Source organism: Delphinapterus leucas, chromosome 4 (assembly GCF_059928025.1).
Source record: "Delphinapterus leucas isolate spDelLeu-1000000601 "Yukka" chromosome 4, BTC_Dleu_Yukka2, whole genome shotgun sequence".
NCBI classification, from domain to species: domain Eukaryota; kingdom Metazoa; phylum Chordata; class Mammalia; order Artiodactyla; family Monodontidae; genus Delphinapterus; species Delphinapterus leucas.
The window spans coordinates 69178145-69198982 of NC_143132.1; the positions used below are offsets into that span (position 1 = coordinate 69178145).

At 39.3% G+C, this 20838-nt stretch overlaps 1 protein-coding gene and 1 long non-coding RNA gene across 6 annotated transcripts in view; one reads left to right on the plus strand and one right to left on the minus strand.

The window, feature by feature from the left end:
- The window catches only part of LOC111171678 (uncharacterized), a 28228-nt gene that overhangs the window by 4189 nt on the left and 3201 nt on the right, over nt 1–20838 (plus strand). For 2 of the 3 annotated variants that reach the window (XR_016393001.1, XR_016393002.1), the window contains exons 2-5: nt 13262–13353; nt 13427–13557; nt 15718–15908; nt 17416–20831. This is a non-coding gene — a long non-coding RNA (uncharacterized LOC111171678). Of the gene's footprint in view, nt 1–13261; nt 13354–13426; nt 13558–15717; nt 15909–17415; nt 20832–20838 lie in introns of those variants that run through there. The other variant, XR_002643721.2, reaches the window with a different exon arrangement.
- Nucleotides 16348–20838, minus strand: part of MYLK (myosin light chain kinase) — a 125219-nt gene continuing 120728 nt past the window's right edge. The window contains exons 28-29 of one of the 3 annotated variants that reach the window (XM_089910596.1): nt 20611–20739; nt 16348–18383 (exon numbers count right to left, since the gene is read on the minus strand). In XM_089910596.1, the coding sequence (XP_089766722.1) occupies nt 18133–18383; nt 20611–20739 (380 nt within the window). In that variant the 3' untranslated portion in view covers nt 16348–18132. Of the gene's footprint in view, nt 20743–20838 lie in introns of all 3 variants that reach the window. The other 2 variants (XM_030760766.2, XM_089910597.1) reach the window with 2 other exon arrangements.

The following is a 20838-nucleotide window of genomic DNA, read 5'->3' on the forward strand; positions in this document are numbered from 1 at the left end:
TTAGTGGCTTGAAACATCATGGAATTTATTCTCTTAAAGTTCTGTAGATCAGAAGTCCAAAATGATTCTTTCAGGGATAAAGTCAAGGTGTTGGCAGGGCTGGTTCCTTCTGGAAGCTCCAAGGGAGAATCCATTCTTTACCTCTTCCAGCTTCTAGAAGTTGCTGGCATTCCTTGGCTCACAGTCACATCTCTCCAGTCTCTCCAGTCTCTGATTCTGTTGTTGGAATACCTTCTCTGATTTTAATTCTCCTGCTTCTCTCTTATAACAACTTTTGCAATTACATTGGGCCCAGCCTGATGGTCAGGGATACTCTCCCCATCTTAAAATCCTTGACTTAATCTCATCTGCCAGTCTCCTTTACCTTATAAGTAACAGTCTGGGGATTAGAGCATGGACATATTTGGGGGCTATTATTCAGCCTACCGCATTCCATTACCAAAAGAAAGGGAAGGAGGGAGGGAAAACCCCAAAGACTTGAAAAATGATAAACATTCTTTTTAAACCATTGCTGACTTTGCAGGAAAGTAAAGGGCATCTCCAAAGTGTGGATCAGAAGTGGAGTGAGGGCTTGTGTTGGGGATGGTAAAGAATAGTAAATTGAAACCAGAACAGTGATCAGTTAGTAAAAGCAAAAGCCAGGATTTCTCTGAAGGTAAATGCTAATGCCAGTCCTAGGGCTGAGACTAATCAAGTAAGTTTTCTAGGGCTTTTTCTATTTGGGCACTACCCATTGATTTCAACATATGAATTTTGAGGGGGTCATAAACATTCAGACCATAGAAGTTGCCTTCCTTGACAAAAGGGATTTTGTAGGTGTGATTAAATCAGGGACCCTGAGGTGAAGAGATCATCTTGGATTATCTGGGTGGGTCCTCTGTAATCATAAAAAGGAGGTGGAGGAAGAATCAGTCAGCCAGAAGGCAGTGTGACTACAGAAGAAAGTCAGAGTGAGATGCAGTGTTTTTGGCTTTGAAGATGGAGGAAGGGGGCTTCCAGAATCAGGAAAACACAAGGAAATAGGTTCTTCCCTAGAGCCTTCAGAAAGGAATGCAGCCCTGCCAACATCTTGATTTTAGCCCAGTGAGTCCTGTACTGGACTGCTGATCTACAGAACTATAAGATAATAAATTTGTATTGTTTTTTAAGCCACTAAGTTTGTGGTAATTTGTTACATCAGTAATTGAAAACTAATACAGTAATACGTCTGTATCGATAGCAGCCAAAAAGCATTACTAGAGGTAAAATCTTTCATAATAGTGAACTGTTCTGTTCACCAGGAAAACAACAATTTTAAACAGGTATGCATAATTTAAGAGGTATGGCCTCTGTGCTACTGTTCACATTCTACGTAGGTAATTGTAAAACATTACTGGATGACATTAAGGAAGACCTAAGTAAGTGGAGAGATACTGAGTTCATAGATTGGAAGACTCAATACAGTAAAGATGACAGTTCTCCCCAAATTAATTTATAAATTGCATGCAATCTCAATCAAAATTTCACCAACTAGTTTTTGTTGTTTGTTTTGCTTTTTGTGGAATTTGAGAAGCAGATTGAGATTTTATATGGAAATTTTAATGGTCCAAAAATTACCAGGATATTGGGAGAACTTGCTCTACAAGATAACAACATTTATTGTAAACTATAGTTTTACAATTAAGACAGTATAGTATTAGCATAAGGATGGCAAATAGACTGATAGAACAGGATAGAGAGTTCAGAAACAGACCCACACATATATAGTCACTTTATGTATGACAGAGATACAGTAGGGAAAAGATGAACATTCCAGTAAATGATTCTGGGACAAGTGGATATTCGTATGGGAAAAAAAAATTTCCTACTTCACACTATACACAAAAATCATTTCTAGACTTAAAATGTGAAAGTCAACATTTAAAGCTTTTAGAATTAGTATAGGAGAATATCTTTATGACCTCAAAGGTAAGGAAAGAATTTTAAAACAAGATATAAAAAGTACCAACTATAAATGAAAAGCTTGCTACTTTGACTATATTAAAGTAAAGGATTTTTGTTCATAAAAGGATAGCATAAAACAAGCAAAAAAAAAGCAAGGTACAGAGTGGGAGAGGATATTTGCCACACGTAATTAATAAACGACTAGTCTCCACAACATAGAAAACTCCTTCAAATCTGTAAGAGATAATTACATTGAAAAAGTGGGCAAAAGACTTGAATAGGGACTTTACCAAAGAAAAAATATAAATGACCAGTAAACATATGCAAATATGTTCAACCTCTTATTAATCAGGGAAATGAAAATTATAGGCACAGTGTGATACCATTAGCCATTCTCCAGAGTGGGTAAAATTAAACTGTTTGATTAACACCAGTTGTTGGTGAGGGGACTGCAAGTGGTGGGTTGGCGCATTCACTTTGGAAAGCAGTTTGGCATTATCTAGGAAAGTCAAAGATACATATATCCCATGACTGTTTTTCTAATGCCAGGTTGATGGCCTTAAAGATTCCCTAGGGTACATATATCAGAATATTCAAAGCAGTATTTTTCGTTATAGTCCCACACTGAATGCAACACATCTATCTACAGTAGAATAAATAAATAAATTGTAGATCTTACGATGGGATACTTTACAGCGATGCAAGTGAACAAATTGCAGCTCTATTCAGCTATAATAGAGGAATCTCAAACAATATTGAGTGAAAGAAGGCACAGAAGAATACATACAGTATGATTCATTTATCTAAAGTTAAAAATCAGGCTAAATGAAAAATTATATTGTTTAAGGGATTCATACACAGGTGGTAAAACTAAAGAAAAGTAAAGAAATTATCGCAAAAGTCAGGATAGTGGATACTTACCCAGGATAGGTAAGATAGGTGGATAGTGGGGAGGGAGGAATTTATGACCAAGAGGGGACAAGTAGCAAGGATTGGGAGAGTGGTGGGGAGAGGGGTTCTGGGAGTAATGGAAGTGCTTTATTTCTTGACCTGGGTGGTGGTTATATAGGTTTTCCCTTAGTGATAATTCATTGAGATGTATATTTATGTTTTGGGTGCTTTTTGCTTATACTTTATATGTTAGATATACTTTATATGCTTGATGTACATAAATGATATATAATAAAAATAAAGAGGAGTCCTGATAGTAGGAAATACTGCATCAGGATGATCATGTAAGAAGCTATTGTAGTTAATCTGGGTATAATGAAGATGTTAAGGGGGGACATCCCTGGTGGTGCAGTGGTTAAGAATCCTCCTGCCAATGCAGGGGACATGGGTTCGAGCCCTGGTCCGGGAAGATCCCGCATGCTGTGGAGCAACTAAGCCCATGCACCACAACTTTTGAGCCTGCGCTCTAGAGCCCGGGAGCCACAACTACTGAGCCCGCACGCCTAGAGCCTGTGCTCCGCAACGAAAGAAGCCACTGCAATGAGAAGCCCGTGCACTGCAACGAAGAGTACCCACTGCTCGCCACAGCTAGAGAAAGCCCAGGCACAGCAACAAAGACCCCACGCAGCCAAAAATAAATAAATATATATATATATTTAAAAAAAAGATGTTAAGGGGACAGCATCGCTGGCACCTCTTTTATAAAAATAATTAATTAATTAATTAATTTTGGCTGCTCTGGGTCTTAGTTGTGGCATGCGGGATCTAGGTACCCAACTAAGGATTGAACCCAGGCCCCCTGCATTGGGAGCACGGAGTCTTACCCGCTAGACCACCAGGGAAGTCCCTAGCACCTCTTTTTAAGAGAAGCTGCTGAGGCAAAACCCTGGTGACAGATAGTGGCCATGTTTTGTACCCTATTATCTTCATCCCTTTGACTACAGATAGGAATACATATACAGATGGTAAGACTATACAACAAAGCAATGAAATGTTTATCACATATTCAGGATAGTGGATACTTCTAGGCTTGAGCTGGGCACCTGATCCAGGAGTTATTGATAGGGAGGCACCCCTCTTCCTTGTCTTTTCATCTCCATAAAAAAGGCAACTTCTGTACAAAAGGGGTTATGTACTAATCAGATTTCCAGCTTCCTGAACAATGGAGACCAAAACTGGTTAGTTAGAGAGGAGTGTATTGAAAGGACATTGGATAGCTCACAAAATTGATGGAAAAGCTGAAGAATAAGGTTTGGAACATCGACAGGAGCCAAGGGAAATTAGACCTCTAAAAATAGAGACCAAATCAATACACAGGAAGAGTCTGGTTAGTATCTAACAACTTCTGTCATTGGCACAGCCACCATTGGGCATCGGATGCTGCCATTATTGTTTCCTCTGTCACCTCTGGAAAGATTCTAAACTGCCATTTACTTCTCTGCGTTATATACTCCAGAGTCAAGGTTGTAGGTAGGAGCATATTGTTGGAAGTTGACATGCCCAAATTCTAGAGACCAGGCAGATGGGAAAGGGGCTATTTGCCCACACTTGAGCTTCTTTATTGGAATTACCTCCAAATAGGAAGTGTGTTTAGATACTGGGTGGCCAAAAATGAAAGACACCCATCACAGGAAATATCAGAAATAAACATATCTGGCCCCGCAGGGAGGAGGAAAGAGTAATATGATTAAGATCTGTGAAATTCATTGGGCCATGTTTTAACCGGGGGACGAGAGATTCTGCACAGTCAGGAAAGGCAGCCAGGCTGACTCTTACTTCTGCCCTGCAGTGCACCATTCTCTCTCTTTTCTAGTTTCTCTGCCTGTGGTTGGGAATAGGGAGTAGGGTGTAATTCTGATCAGCCCTGTGCTACTGGCCAGGCTATCTTCAATTCAGGAAGCTGGAAGTCCAGATGTCAGCAATCTTCATGGTTGGTCACGTACCCCAAAACATACCCTTATAGGGCTCGCTCTTTTTCTTTTATTATTTTTTTTGAAGTGTAGTTGATTTACAATGTTGTGCCAGTCTGCTGTACAGCAAAGTGACCCAGTTATACACATAGAGACATTCCTTTTTTATATTCTTTTCCATTTTGGTTTATCACAGGATATTTAATATAGTTCCCTGTGCTATACAGCAGGCCCTTGTTGTTTATCCATCCTATATAGAATAGTTTACATAAACTCCCAGTCCTTCCCCCACCCCTTCCCCCTTGGCAACCACAAGTCTGTTCTCTGTGTCTGTGAGTCTGTTTCTGTTTTGTAGGTAGGTTCCTTTGTGCCATATTTTAGATTCCACATATAAGTGATACCATGTGGTATTTTTCTGACTTACTTCACTTAGTATGATAATCTCTAGTTGCATCCACGTTGCTGCAAATGGCATTATTTTGTTCTTTTTATGGCCGAGTAGTATTCCATTGTATATATGTACCACATCTTTATCCATTCATCTGTCCATAGACATTTAGGTTGTTTCCATGTTTTGGCTATTGTGAATAGTGCTGCTATGAACATAGGGGTACATGTATCTTTTTGAATTATAGTTTTGTCCAGGTATATGCCCAGGAGTGGAATTGCTGGATCCTATGGTAATTCTATTTTTAGTTTTTTGAGGAACCTCCATACTGTTCTCCATAGTGGCTGTATCAATCTACATTCCCACCAACAATGCAAGAGGGTTCCCTTTTCTCCACACCCTCTCCAGCATTTGTTATTTGTAGACTTTTTAATGATGGCCATTCTGACGGTGTGAAGTGGTATCTCACTGTAGTTTTGATTTGCATTTCTCTAATAGTTAATGATGTTGAGCATCTTTTCATGTGGGGGGCTCTCTGTTAATGGCCAGATGGGAGACGGTGCTGAGGTCATTCCCCACCTTCCTGAATTGTTATAGTTTCATTATCATACAAAACCCTGCAGAAAAGGAGGGGTGAGTGATAGGATTCAAAGTCTAAATTCCACTCTAAACTTCCAGTTAGCCCATAGAATGGCCAGTGATATGACTAATATGAAAAGGTTATATCACATTATTCTTTTGAGAATTTGAGCTTGGGGAAACTGACACCTGAGCAGTTGTGGAGAGAGGAGACCCTCTATGAGAGACTGTGAGATAGCTGCCTTAGTACTTGATGACTTTCTATGATCAGCTTCAGACCATAGGTCTCCTTATAAATGGTTAATAAACACACCAATGAAGATAAATAACATTTATGAACAAATGATGATTAAAATGATGAGATAGACACCCTCTATTTTTTTCTTCTTCAGAATGTCAAAGATAAAAATAATACTGTTAGCAGGGATATAAGGACATGGGTATTCTGAAGCTTTGCTACTGAATGTACAGACTGATAGATACACTGTCTGGAAGGCAGCTTGACAATACATAGCAAAACCTTCAAACCATGAATGTCCTTTGACCCAATAAGTACACTTCTTGGAATTTATCTTAAGGAATTTAGCTCAACTTTTTTTTTTAATTTTATTGAAGTATAGTTGATTTATAGTGTTGTGTTATTTCTGCTGTACAGCAAAGTGACTCAGTTATATATATTCATTTCATAGTCTTTTCCATTATGGTTTATCACAGAATATTGAATACAGTTCCCTGTACTATACAGTAGGACCTTGATTTTTAAAAAAAAATTTTATTGGAGTATAGTTGATTTACAGCGTTGTGTTAGTTTCTGCCGTACAGCAAAGTAAATGTTATATGTGTGTGTGTGTGTGTGTGTATGTGTATATCTTCACTCTTTTTTAGATTCTATTCCCATGTAGAGGACCTTGTTGTTTATCCATCCTATATATAATAGTTTGCATTTGCTAATCCCAAACTCCCAGTCCTTCCCTCCCCCACTCCCCTTCCCCTTGGCAACAAGTCTGTTCTCTGTCTGTGAGTCTGTTTATCTTAAGAAATTCAGGGTGTGAAAAAAGATTTAGTTAGTTATAAATGCTCATCACAATACTATTTACAGTATCAAACTGTTGTAAATAATCTAAATGTCCAGCAGTACAGACTGGTTAAATTATGATAGAGGTTTAAAATAGTATAACATTCAGACATTAAAAATGATTTTGCAGAAACTTACTTTCAAATGATTCAGCAAAAATAAAGTGTGTGTGTGTGTGTAACAGAGCACAAGTGTGAGAGCAATTGTGAGCAAAGGGCAAATGTGGAAAATGATTTGATTAAGACAAAAACTATAACAGGTCAGAAATGTCTACTCTGCCTGCAAGCTAACAAGGTGGCCTGGCCCCCACCCCACACAGTCTCGTATTTTCATGTATATTTTTCTTTCAGGGCCCAGCCGCAGCAAGGGGCTCCAGATTTTTGTCCCTGGAGACCATTACTGCCAATTCTTGGGGTCTTCCTCCCAAAGGACAGCCTCAAGGCATTGTTCTCTCTTTGTGACCCAGCCCAAGTTCCAGTACCCTGTGCTGAGGAAGCTGGCCTCTTCACCCAGGTCCCTCAATGAGGAAATGTTTTCTTCTTTTGAATACCATGGGGGACACACATGGTCTGGGGCCTGGTCCAGGTGGATGGAGTGTGGGGTTTCACAGGAAGAGGAGGAGGGCAGAGCTTGATCTCAGGGTACACTTTGTGGCTTAAGGTATGTGTGTGGGGGTTAGTCTGGGTCCAGATAGAGGGGCAGGAAGAGGATGTATGTATATGTTTATATATTTAAAATAAAATATACATGTTATTTATATATATATTATACTGTTACATACACACACACACACACACACACACACACACACACAAATAATGAGCCCTCTGAGCCACAAAACAAAAACAGTTTATCATTTATGGCAAAAGCAGCAGCCAGAGCAACATCTTATGTTGGTTACCAAGCCCCATCCACACAGGGCAACATAGTGAGGGCCAGATGGTACCTGCATATGCAGTGGGGTGCATTACAGGAGAGGAACCCTGTAATGGCATATTGGGGGTGGTACATTCTGATCCCCTTCAGCTCCTTATACAAATATTAGGAAACTCTGATCTTATATATGGCTGCTGGTGACCTGTCTCTCCTGCCCTCCAAAGAGAGAGAAACCTTGTCTTTTCTAGAATGTAAGCCAGTCTTCTCCAAGATGGGAAGGAGAGGTCTTTATCTTTACTATTCTGAACATCTCTGGGAAGAGAAACATATCTAATCCTTACCCTACTGGAATGTCTCTGTAGGGGAGGAAAAAAAAAAAACCCTTTATCCTCTACCCTCTTAGGTTCAGTGTCTGGGACCCTGCGAATTGAACAGATAAAACATTAACAGGAGAAAAAGGTTTACTTCATATACATGTGGGGGGCCTCACAGAAATGAAGTGAAAACCCCAAAGAGGTGGTCAGACCCAGAGGGTTATATACCATTTTAACAAAGAGCAATAAATTTGTGGAGAAGTGACAAGACAAAGGAACGTGGGTTTAGGTTTTTATGGGCAGTAAATTGTGGGAAGGTAAACTTGTGGGGAAAATTAATGGAAGATAAGGGTTGTTTTTAGTAAAGTTTGTTATGTAGCTGCCATCTCTGGGCTGAGACGAGTTTAGAGTCAACTCGTGTCTGGTGATTAATTGTTATCCTGCTCTTCCTGATATATGAGAGAGGATGGGGACACATTCACAAAGGGAAATTTATGCCCTGCTTTTAGGCAAATAGGGGGAGGATAGAGAGCTTTTTCTGTATCTGCTGTTTCTCACTTGCCTTCAGCTCAAAATAGTCCTTATGCCAAAGTGGCGTATTTGGGGGGGGTACATTTTGATCCCCTTCAGCTCCTTATACAAATACTGGAATTGATTGTAAATGCTTTTGATCAGAAGACCTGAATTGTCCAGAAAAGCGAGATGTTCAGAGTGGATCATCTCCGAACAATATGGAGTGGATCATCTCCCAACAGTATTCTACTGAAGGGTTTAAGAGTGTTTATCGAACTATTCTATCAGTCTTTCTCCAAGTTTGAAAAAATTTTAAATAAAAAGTTGGGGAAATAATGCAGAGATGCATTTGATATGGAAATTGTTTAGAATATATTAAGTAGAAAAGTGGACTATACATGATGTGTACTAAGATCTTATTTTTAAAACAGGTATATCTGTCTATAGAGAGAAAAAATCTATAAGGGGATATACCAATATATTATTAGTGTTTATCTTTGGCTGAGTAAGGGCATTAGGTTTTTTGTTTTGTTTTTTTTTGCGGTACGCGGGCCTTTCACTGTTGTGGCCTCTCCCATTGCGGAGCACAGGCTCCGGACGCGTAGGCTCAGCGGCCATGGCTCACGGGCCCAACCACTCTGCAGCATGTGGGATCTTCCCGGACCTGGGCACGAACCCGTGTCCCCTGCATCGGCAGGCGGACTCTCAAGTACTGCGCCGCCAGGGAAGCCCTAGGTTTTTTTTTTTTAATGTTCTTTCTGTTTATATGTATTCTGCTTTTTTTTCCCCAATGAGTGGTTTTGTGAGTAAATTTTTTTCTTTTTTTTAAATATTTTTCTTTAAGTTTATCAAAAACGAATCCCTTTATGTCCTCTAATGAGGGTAGATAGCAGTGACATGTTGGTTTTTTCTCCCCCCATCTTGGATGTACTTAAATTGCCCTGCAAAGTGGGGAGGGAAGAGAGTGAAAGATAAAGAGAAGAGGAGAGAAACCTAGGAGAAGAGACAGGTCTGGGAGGATTTTTCAAATGAAATGCTGATCAATATGAATTCCCTTATTTACCTTACCTACCTTACAAAATCAGTAAATTCTTTTATATTTTTGTGTGAGTTGAATTTTTTGGTGGCAAACTCAAAAGGAAGAGGAGACAACAGTAGTATGGGTTACATTTTGGGTGCTGCCTGGGATTTTCAGAGTAAAGTGCACTGCCTAGCTATATTTAGGTTAAATCATCGCCTAGAATAGTGGTTTTAAAACTCTTAAAGATTATTGAGGCCCCTAAAGAACTTTTATTTATGTGGTTTATAACTACTTTATATTATCCATATTAGAAATCAAAACTAAGAAAAATTTAAATCACAAGAATATGTAAGCTGTCAGAGTGATGACATTATCACACATCATGACACCAAAAGTAAAAGCAACAAAAGCAAAAATAAACAAATGGGACTATATCATACTAAAAATCTTCTGTTACAGCAAAGGAAACTGTCAACAAAATAAAAAGGCAACCTACTGAATGGGAGAAAATATTTGCAAATCCTATATCTGATGAGGAATTAATATCCAAAATATATAAAGAACTCATACAACTCTATAGCAAAAAAACAATCCATTTAAAAAATGGGGGCTTCCCTGGTGGCACAGTGGTTGAGAGTCCGCCTGCCGATGCAGGGGACATGGGTTTGTGCCCCGGTCCGGGAAGATCCCACATGCCGCGGAGCAGCTAGGCCCGTGAGCCATGGCCGCTGAGCCTGCGCGTCCGGAGCCTGTGCTCCGCAACGGGAGAGGCCACAACAGTGAGAGGCCTGTGTACCGCAAAAAAAAATAAAAATAAAAATGAAAAATGGGCAGAAGATCTGAATAGACATTTTTTTTCCAAAGAAGACATACAGATGACCAACAGGTACCTGAAAAGATGCTCAGCATCGTTAATCATCAGGGAAATGAAAATCAAAACCACAATGAAGCATCACCTCCCGCCTGTTAGAATGACTTTATCAAAAAGACAAGAAAGAACAATTGTTGGCAAGGACGTGGAGAAAAGGGAACCCTCGTGCACTGTTGGTGGAAATGTAAATTGGTGCAGCCACTATGGAAAAACGTATTGAGTTTCCTAAAAAAGTTAAAAATATAACTATATGATCATATAACTATATGATCCAGCAATTCCATTTCTGCGCATTTATCTGAAGAAAATGAAAACACTAACTAGAAAAGATATATGCACCCCCATGTTCATTGCAGCATAATTTACAATAGCCACGATATGGAAACAACCTCAGTGTCCATCAACAGATAATGGATAAAGATGTTTATATATATATATATATATATATATATATAAAATCTCCATAAAAAAGAACGAAATCTTGCAATTTGTGACATGGATGGACCTCGAAGGCGTTATGCTAAGTGAAATAAGTCAGACAAAGAAGGCCAAATACTGTGTGACATCTCTTGTATGTGCAATATAAAACAACAACAACAAGAACAACAAAAACCCAACCAACATCATAGATACAGAGAACACGTTGATGTTCTCTGTGTTGGGATTGTTGCCCGATCCCTGTGTTTTCTGAGTTGCTACTTCTCACTCTCAGTTGTGCCTGTTGTCCACCAATCTACAGCTTCTCTAGTCTCACTTTATTTATTTTTTTCCCTCTGGTCTAACTTTAAAAGACCCCTTTTCCTGCCAGTGTTTGAGGAGAGACTGTCAGAGGGCCTGTGGGCTAAAGGAGGAGATGGAGGGGGGACAGTCAGTCTAATTCCTCTGTTTTTTGCCTTGTTCTGTGGTAGGACTCAGCTTGCTTTTTGACGCTTTCTCGCCTGAAGATGCTTGCAGAGTGGAAAAAGTTGAAACGAAATTACTTACCAATTAGTCTATCCCAAAATTTTGTCAACAACTCAAGTCTAATGTATCACCTCTCTTATTCTTTGCCCTGTGGGTTTAATGCCTTTTGTGCCTTTACTTTCATTTTAGTGAGGTTTTGGGAGGCAGGAGATATATTCAGGTGTCTGATCCGCCACGTATGACCACTAGCCTCAATTTAGTTTCCATAGAAACAGCTTGTCTTCCCTTTAGCACCCCATTTTTATTGATTTATATAATGATTAAATTATGTAATTACAGTTGTACAACTGGCATAAAGAAGTTTAAGAACAAATCCAATTCACTCTTGGTAAATATTACTACTCAGTGGCCATCAGTTAGTAGAACAGAAGTGTGTGGGCTCCAGTTCATTTATTTTACAGAAAGAATGAAAATTGTGGTTAAGTCGGGCAAGTTGGATTAAATGGAAATTAGTTAACTGAGCTTCTACATTAAATAAATGAATATAAGACATTCATTAACAGGGTGCATTTTATTTCTGTTTTATTTTTTTAACATCTTTATTGGAGTATAATTGCTTTACAATGGTGTGTTAGTTTCTGCTGTATAACAAAGTGAATCAGCTATACATATACATACACCCCCATATCTCCTCCCTGTTGTGTCTCCCTCCCACCCTCCCTATCCCACTCCTCTAGGTGGATACAAAGCACCGAGCTGATCTCCCTCATTAACTGGGTGCATTATTAAAAGTCTAAATGATTTGGCTTCTTGGACAACCAATTTAACTTTAAATGACTTTATCTGTCTTTAAAAACTCCTTGAGCAAGCAGATGCCTTTCCAGGATCAGGCTCTTTTCTGTACTTTGAACATGGGTACTATTGATGTGTTCAGACTGACTTCCTGGACTCTGGACCCTTGTCTGTCCTAACTCCTATGTATCCCATCCTACTTCTGCATTGATTTCCTGGTTGGACTTTTGACCTGCATTGACCTCAATGCATCAGTGAGTTGATACCTTACATTCCTTTTGAGGCTCCCCTTCATAGGTACATGGTTCCCTCAGTCTCTAACCTTTTAGGCTTCTTCAGAGTAAAACTGACTTGCCTTCCTATTGGCCTTTTTCTCTGCAGGAAGTCAGGTTTCAGCTTCTGTGCTCTAAGTAAGTTACCCGCTCATCCGTTTGCTTTCCATCTTCCAAAATTCTGGTATTTTTCATCTTTCTTCTCCCATATTTGTCTTTGAGGGGTTTATAGCTTTAAAAAAAAGTATTCCTTCACCCTCGGTTTAATGGGGTTCTGAAGAGAACGGTTACTGCTTGTCTTCTGGAGTTCATGTTTGGTCTTCTCTCGACTATGGTAGCTTCCCATTTTCTAAACCCTTAATCTCTTGATTCTCCAGAAAATAGGAGCATTTTGAGCTTTCTAGACAACTTAAAAAAGGTGTCTACCTAGTCTTTTCCTGGGACTGCCTAGCAGAGCCCTCTTTGTTCTGTGGTTAATATACTGCCAGAAACAAGTCAATGTGAATTAGCTTTTGTAAATATAAATTAAAAATTAGAGAACTTTTGGGGATTAAAGGTTAAGTGTGAGTTTAAAGTCAAGCCAACTTTGAGAAATTTCCTCTTGATTGGAAAATAAGGCTCATAAGGTCAGATGAGCTTTTCTCTTTTGACTATGAAGAAGAGAGTATTTAGAGACTGGAAGTTAAAACTTTTCCGGAGACCAAGAAGGCAGTTGTAGCATTTCCTAAACTCAGAGCAGTTGTGTTTCATACAGCTGTATATACGTGCACTTTCAGTTACAAAGATGTTTCTCCGGAGGTGGGTGAATTTCAATAATTCTTCCCATCTTTCATTAGTGTATAACTTTTCCACTTATTTGTTTTGTTTCTACAGAAGTATTATCAGTTCCTTGCGGGTAGAGGATGTTCCTGACACATCTTAGCATCTCCGAGTGCTAGAAGAATAGAGCTGACCGTAAGGATCAGGTACTGTGCATGAGCTCTTTTAATTTTTATAACGATCTGTGAAGGAGGAAATATAATTTCTCTAATTTTATAGGTGAGGAAACTGAAGCACAAGCTACACAACTCCAGTGAGAAGCAGAGCTGGAACTGATTCCACTTGGCTGATTTCCCAGGTCAGCTAGATCCTACCCCTCGTATCCTGCAGTGCTTGCTTTCAGTGAACAGGTGAGATGCTTTCTGGAGAGACAGATCTGGGACTTCATGGAGCTTACAGAATAGGCTGTATGACTGCTTGCTAATAAATGTCTGTTGAATCTGACCAGAGGCTATTGGTCATTGTAACATACCATCTGGAGCAAGACTGTGGAGAAGCCCTATAGCTTAACCTGCCTCTTAACTGTTGGAAGCTACTGGTGTCTGCCCAAAAGAAGCTAATAATAATGAATTGACATTTAGGTTAATTTGTAACCTTCTTCTTCCTTAGTTATCTCCAGCTGGAGGAAATCTAGTCCCAGAGAGTCAAATAATGATGTCTTGTGAAGATTTATCATGTACTTCTGTGTGGTCACTACTGGGGCTGTGGTCTCTGACATGAAGCCCTCCTTGCAATGTACAAGCATTTGGAACACCGGCAACGCCTATGAGCTAAAATTTCAAACAACCAGCAGTTAGAAACTGACTGTTGTCTCCAAGTGCTGTAGATCTCCTGGGTATTTCCAGTTCCAATGGGAAGGGAGTTATGATCAAAGCCACTAAGGTTAAAATGACTGTAGCTATCAGGATGGCCCCTCGCCCTTCCTTTTGGTTCACTGTCGGGGAAATCTTGCCCCAGGGATGCTGTCTCTTTCTCTGCTATCTCAGTTGTCCCTGTTGGATGCTCCCCTGTCTCAAGTAGCTACAAGTGCCAAAAGCACCAGAGATTTTTTTTGCCTAACTGGTTGCTTCATATCACAAGTAATCTGGTAATTGCTTGTGAATTGCAGGTCTCTATTTCGATTTTGTGGTGAGAAGCACAGAACTGGTACTTTTTAAATGTCTTAAAAAGTGAAAAAATATATGAATGTAAATAATCAAACACAATAATGTAAGTATTGAGTTTGTGTTATCCAATATGATTGATGAAACTATAGACCATACTTTCCAGACTGATTTCATGCAAACTTTTATGTTTTAATTTCACAATTTGAAAAGTGATATGCATAGTTAAGGTAAAATTTGGAGTTTCTCTTTTCCTCCTAGTCCATCTAAAACAGTGCTGTCTAATAGAACTTTATAGACCGTTTTAATCTGTGCTGTCCAATAAGATAGCCAGCCACTAGTCACATGTGATTATTGAGCACTTAATGTGGCTAGTGCAGCTGAGGAACTGAATTTTAAATTTTATTTTCATTAATTTAAATTTAAAGTCACTGGTGAGTCATGGCTACCATATTGGTCAGAATAGATCTAGAATACAGCAATGACCTTATAACAGGATAGTCTAGGCTATGTTACAGCCACAAAGAATGCTAAAATCTTGGGGATTTATAAGAACAAAGATTTATTTCTTGCTTGTGTTATGTACTCATTTGGGATTGGCTTGGGACCTAGGTGGATAAAGTGGCCACCATCTGACATGTTGCCAGTCACTATGGAGAGTCTTGCACCAGTACTTAAATTCTCTGGACCAGAGGGGATGAACATCACTTCTGCTTCTACCTCGCTGACTGGAAGGTCCCTCACACAGCCCCATCTCCCATCTCACACAGGGAGTCAGGAATGTGGTCCTAATCACGTGCCAGGGGGCAAAGAGCCTCAGTAATGACTGTCACAGACATTAGCTTCCCTTTTGAAATACAGAGGCATTCCCAAGGGTTAAAGAAAGTAGTATTACCTGTGTTTTCTTGAAAAGTGGAGAGTTGAGTTTCTTTAGAATTCAGTTATTCTTTAGCTCATTGATACTCATTAGCACAGATGTATTAAAAGCACAGATTTTTATTAAAATGTGTAGAACTCAAACATCTTGATAAAAAGAGACTTTAAGTTAGAGCTGACAACAGTCAGCATGTCTTTTTAGTTATACATAGAAATTCATTTAATATGAAGCTCTGCGATGTAAGGAATAATCAGTGGATTGTTTTTTATATGTTTGGGAAGAGAATGGAATGGAAGGAAATTATTTGTTTTCTTTCAGAATATAAGGTACATTTTTCACTAGCGAGGAATAAAAAGTCCTTTTCTTTAAAAATAATAATTTCCTCACTAGGAACATTTGTGGATTGTGGTTGCCTTAAAAAAATGAAACAATTTAAATATTATCTGGACAATGGATTCTTTCCAGACTATACTGTGGAATCATAGAATCATCTAGTCTAACATTTAATAGTATGTCTTGATTCTTTCTAGAATATCTACAGTATTGTTTGAATACTCGAGACCTGGGGGGGCCCCACCATCTGATATCTGAAAACAGACTTCCTGTGAAGTAGGAGTGATGGTTTCCTGAGAACAAATGCTTCACTATCAAGACATGGAAAGATAGCACTCGGCTGCTAGTAACAAACTGCACCAAAGTTACAAATGCAGACCAAGCCTTGGTAAATATTAATGACGATGATGATTTTGTGACCTACTAAAAATGTAAGATTTTAGCATTATGAGCGTACTGTAGCTACTAGAATGTAATTGAACCAAAATGATGCTCGAGAGAAATTTTGAAGTAAATGTGCAAATTAGGCTACCTAGTAAACTAGAAGTGCCTAAGTCATTCTGTTCCTTAGTAAAGCACAACCAAGTAAGCCTTTTTTTTTTTTTTTTTGGCTGCTCTGCGAGGCATGTGGAGTCTTAGTTCCCTGACCAGGTATCGAACCCATGCCCCCTGCAGTGGAAGCGTGGATTCTTAACCACTGGACCACCAGGGAAGTCTCTCCCAGCATGTAAGCCATTTATGCAGCAGAGCATTTGTTTTTAGTTTCTGACATCTGTTTGGGTCGTCTACAACTGGTGGCATGGAAGGGAAAAGAAGGCTGCAAAGACTGAACAAACAGCATGCACTGTGGTAGCCTTTATTTAAAAATTGTGAGCTAACTACAGTTGTAGTGTTCTCATTTACCATTCTGATGGCATAATAAACTGGGAGAACATTAACACAACTTCAAGAAGGCATCAAAAAACCTGTAAACAAACATACACACCACGCATGCGCGCACATATACAGCATACATGCACACAAAGATTATAGTCTAAACACAATCAAAAGTGATGAAGAAAAGCTTTGAATGCTCTAAATCAAATTTTAAAACACTTTAATTATAATAAACTGTGGCAATACTGTGGCTATATGAAAAATGTTGTAACTGCTTAAAAAGCAAAAAGAAAAATACTGGCAATTTGAAACTAGCAGCAAGAAGCAGATAAAAATAGAATGGAAGATAACATAAGACTAAGTAACATCAAAATTCTAATGTTGATACTGTGTAGGATTGCACTGAAGTCATTTAAAATTAGTTCTTAAGGAACTCGCAAAAAGTCCCTTGAAATATTAAACTGCTGCGCTTTACAAACAGTGGAAAAGAAAAAAGTATTTGGAACGTTACACACACACAGAGGAAATGTATTAAGCATATCAGTTTATGGTCTTTGTTTATGCCCTTCAAAAAGTTTTATAAAGAAAAATTTAAGTGCCAATGTAGTGAAAGAAAGTTAAAAATTCCTAAAGATGCAAGTCTGAGTGCATTTGTCAGGTTAAGAATATATTTCAAGGTTGGGGGGCAAGGCATGATTGATGCACATTCAAGAATAAAAGTCTCGTGGAATCCATAAGGTAAGTAGAGTTCTCTGGAGCACTTTTAAAAATGAAGGTATATTAAACTCAGACTATCCTGAATGAGATTCCAAAGTATGTGGAGTTCTATAGCTGAAATCTATTTCATAGTGGCCAATAAATAATTAAGACTAACTTTTCAGCAAACTGTTTTTTCATACATTCAGACACAAAAATCTTTACCACACATGCAGAGCTGATATTCTAAAACAGCGCAGGTATGAATCCTGGTTTCAGAAAAACACATTAACAAGGATTTTCTTTCCATTTTTTTTCCATAGGTACCTGTAGAAATCTTCAAAGAGGGGATAAGTTTAGATTTCCTACTGATTTTGGAAGAAAGGAGATTCTGTTTTTCCTAAGGAAGCCAGTCATCCATGAGCAGGAGACGTGTCTTCAGAATCTAAGAAGTGTAATGTCCCTAATGCTTAAACTCATGGCAAGTCCAGATCCAGAAAAACTGGCAGGTAGAACAGGGGATGGAAATGAAAAGTTCAAATGTCTATAGTATACTTTGGAAATATTGTGCCTCGTTAGTTAAAATGGCTCAACTGCCTGCAGAATGAAGTGCTACAGGACTGGAGGAGACCCGGTTCTCTGGAGTAGGAGCTGGGAGAGGCCCCCATCTCCAGGGACCCTCTGGGCAGGGCTGTGACCTTGTTTTTTCATGAGTACTTTCAGTTGGAGAATTTATATGACTTTGTCCAGATAAAGCACCTTATGTTACTTTTTCTCTAAAATTGGTTGGTCAGGCAAGTTACTGGTGATTTCCCAAAATGAAATCTAGCTGTACTAGAATCTTAAGGTGCCAGCTAATTTAAATTAATGCCCCTCAGTAACGCTGCTGGGTATCAACCACTATTGCTGAAGAATCAACCCCCAAATGACCTAAGTAAGTAATCTATCACACTAGGTGCTTTTACTGTCTTGGGTTTTTTGAGCTTTAGAGAGATAGTCTTTGTAATATGACTTAGAAACTGCTTCTCTCTGGCTTTGTTTCATTCTTCCTCCTCTTCTTCTTCCCCTTCTCCTTCTCCTTCCTCCATGGTTTCCACAATGAGCTCTGCTGTGCAGGTGGCTTCTCCAAGACTGTTGACAGCCTTGCAAGTGTACTTGGCATCATCATCCCCGCAAACATCACTAATGATTAAAGAGCAGTTCCCATCCTCATCATAGTCTATCTGGAAGTGGCGGGACTCCCTGATTGACTGGTCATCTTTGAACCAGACGACCTCAGGGTCTGGGTATCCTGTATCACAGGGAGGGAACACAAGTTGCAGAAACTGTTATTTAAAACTTCTTATCAGTTCATGCAAACTCTTGAGCTACCTCTATTGATTAAGGGGGTAAAGGGGAAAAAAATTATGTTGGCTTTTACCATCTATTTTGATATTTACATTTGAATAGGGGCATGTATTGTAAACACTAATATCAGAAACGCCACATAAGGTATTGTACAGGCATCCCGTTCCCCACCCATGTAGGGCTTCTACCACCTCCCACCTTAACACAGATATAGATAACTCCCCGGAACACTGTCCCAGTTCCAACCACATGCCTGGAGCTAAATATCTTCTTGGATTAAAAGAAAACTTTTTTTTATCTTGTATAAAAGAACTTAAATAAATTTAAATAAAAAAATAAGAGTTAGAAAAAATGGGCACAAGGGATCTTTTGGGGGTGATGGAAATGTTTAAAAATTGGATTGTGGTAATGACTGCACAATTCTGTAAATTTCTAAAAATAATTGAATTGTATACTTAAAATGGGTGAATTTTATGGTGTATAAATTATAATTCAAAGATGATAACAGACCTGTAAAACATAAATTAGAGGAACTGGCAATACTGCTAGGAAAAAGAAAGCAGTATTTGTCTTAGTTTGATCCAAAGACAGACTCATTCGTCTCATTTTATGCATTAGTCGTGTTGCTGCAAAGTTCAGCATTAAAATATATATGTTTTGTGCCTTTAAAAACATAATAATACTAACTGACTTGTTTTTAAACTTTGGAGAAGTAGTTTTACAGGACAAAATTGTAGCCCCAGCTAGAATACAAATTACACATAAGAATTCTAACATTCTTTTCAAGTAGAATTTTGTTTTTAACAAACAGCATCCATATGCTTTAATTTCTCCTCAGCACTCCAAAGTAATGCAAATACCAAGAAAAGAATCCCAAAGAGAAAAGTAAGCAAAAAGATAATTATTATGAAATAATATTTTCTAAAAAATAAAGGAAAAAGTAAAGAACTTAAGACCCAAAGACAGTGGTGATGGTGAGAGCTACAAGCAGTGGCCCAGAACTCTCAGCAGAACCCCCAATCTGAGCACTTCCACACTAGCAAAGGCAGCACATCCACTTTTTTAAAAAAATTGAATGAAAAAAGAGAAAGATTATGGTAGGCGAGGCATTTATAAAGCATCTTGGTAATATAGTGATGCAGGAGAAAAATTGTTTTTTCATTCCTACCTTTGGGTTACTTTACCCAAAAGGCATTATCTAGCCATACTGCTGGAGAATCTTACAAAGTGGGAGGCATGGTTCGTTATCACTGCTGTCCTGTGCTATGCTGCCTTGGGGAAGCTGGTCTGACCGAAATGGGAGATAGCCCTCCACTCTGGTTGGCACACAACAGTCACAGACCTGAAGCAAAGAGGCCTGTCTTGTCTTGCCACTTATCTTTCTAGAATGTTGCAGTCTGTTGAGACTGAAATGCTATGTGTCACCAACACTGCTAACTTCTAAGGCGCTATGCTAAGATCCCTTAGGGTCCCTTGAGCTCTAACAACTCACTCTGGCCACATTATTTCTAGCAGGCAGAGAAACATGGGGAAGACAGCACAGGGGCCTGGATCCCAACTTCCCTCAGCTTAAAGTCACACCGCAGGCTGTCTCTGCACTTACCAGTTCCACAACTTTTCCCTTGACTCCATGACATCTTTAAAAGACTTGAAAGGTTTCCCCTTTCCACATGTTATCTCACAGTCTCCAGAGCCACTCAAGGCATTAGACACTGTGTTACAGATGAGGACTAGAGGCTCAGAAGAGCTAAATCACCGCCCAAGGTCACAAAGCCCAGTGATTAACAGCAGAGCTGCCTTCTCTGCATCCTATGCTCTGTGCCAGCCTTCCTTTGAGAGCCTTTGGTGGGCAGTTCACATGCTTCCCATAAGCTTGCAAAGCTCATTTCATTAAGCACGTTCCATAGCCAAATAGGTCCAAGATAAACCACTTTTAACTTGGGTGTAGTGGCTGATGTAAGTAGGTGAAATATCCGATGTGCCCTCAGTGAGTCACTGAATGGCCCTAATCTTAAGCAGGTAGAGTGGGGCAGTGGGCCAACTCCTCCTGACCCATTTTCCCTCACAGCCTGGCTGCCCCAGAACTGACATTCTGCCAAGGGCACACAGTAGGGGCCCACCAGCCAACCATACCCCTTTTGTAGGTAAGGGAAGAACAGCTACAAACTTACCTTCGATCTTGCAGTCAAATCTAGCAGCACTTCCCTCCACAACTTCTAAATCACGAATGGTCTTAGAAAAGTAGGGTTTTACATGGGGCTTTTCCTCAGCGACAGCCTCAAGGAAAGCTTGGGAGACATCTTCTAGAAGACAGGGAAGAGGACATGGTAATTTCTTTATTCCTTGTTCTCTCCTCTTCCCTGGTTTAAAAAAGCTGACTTTTTTTTTTCTTTTTTAAG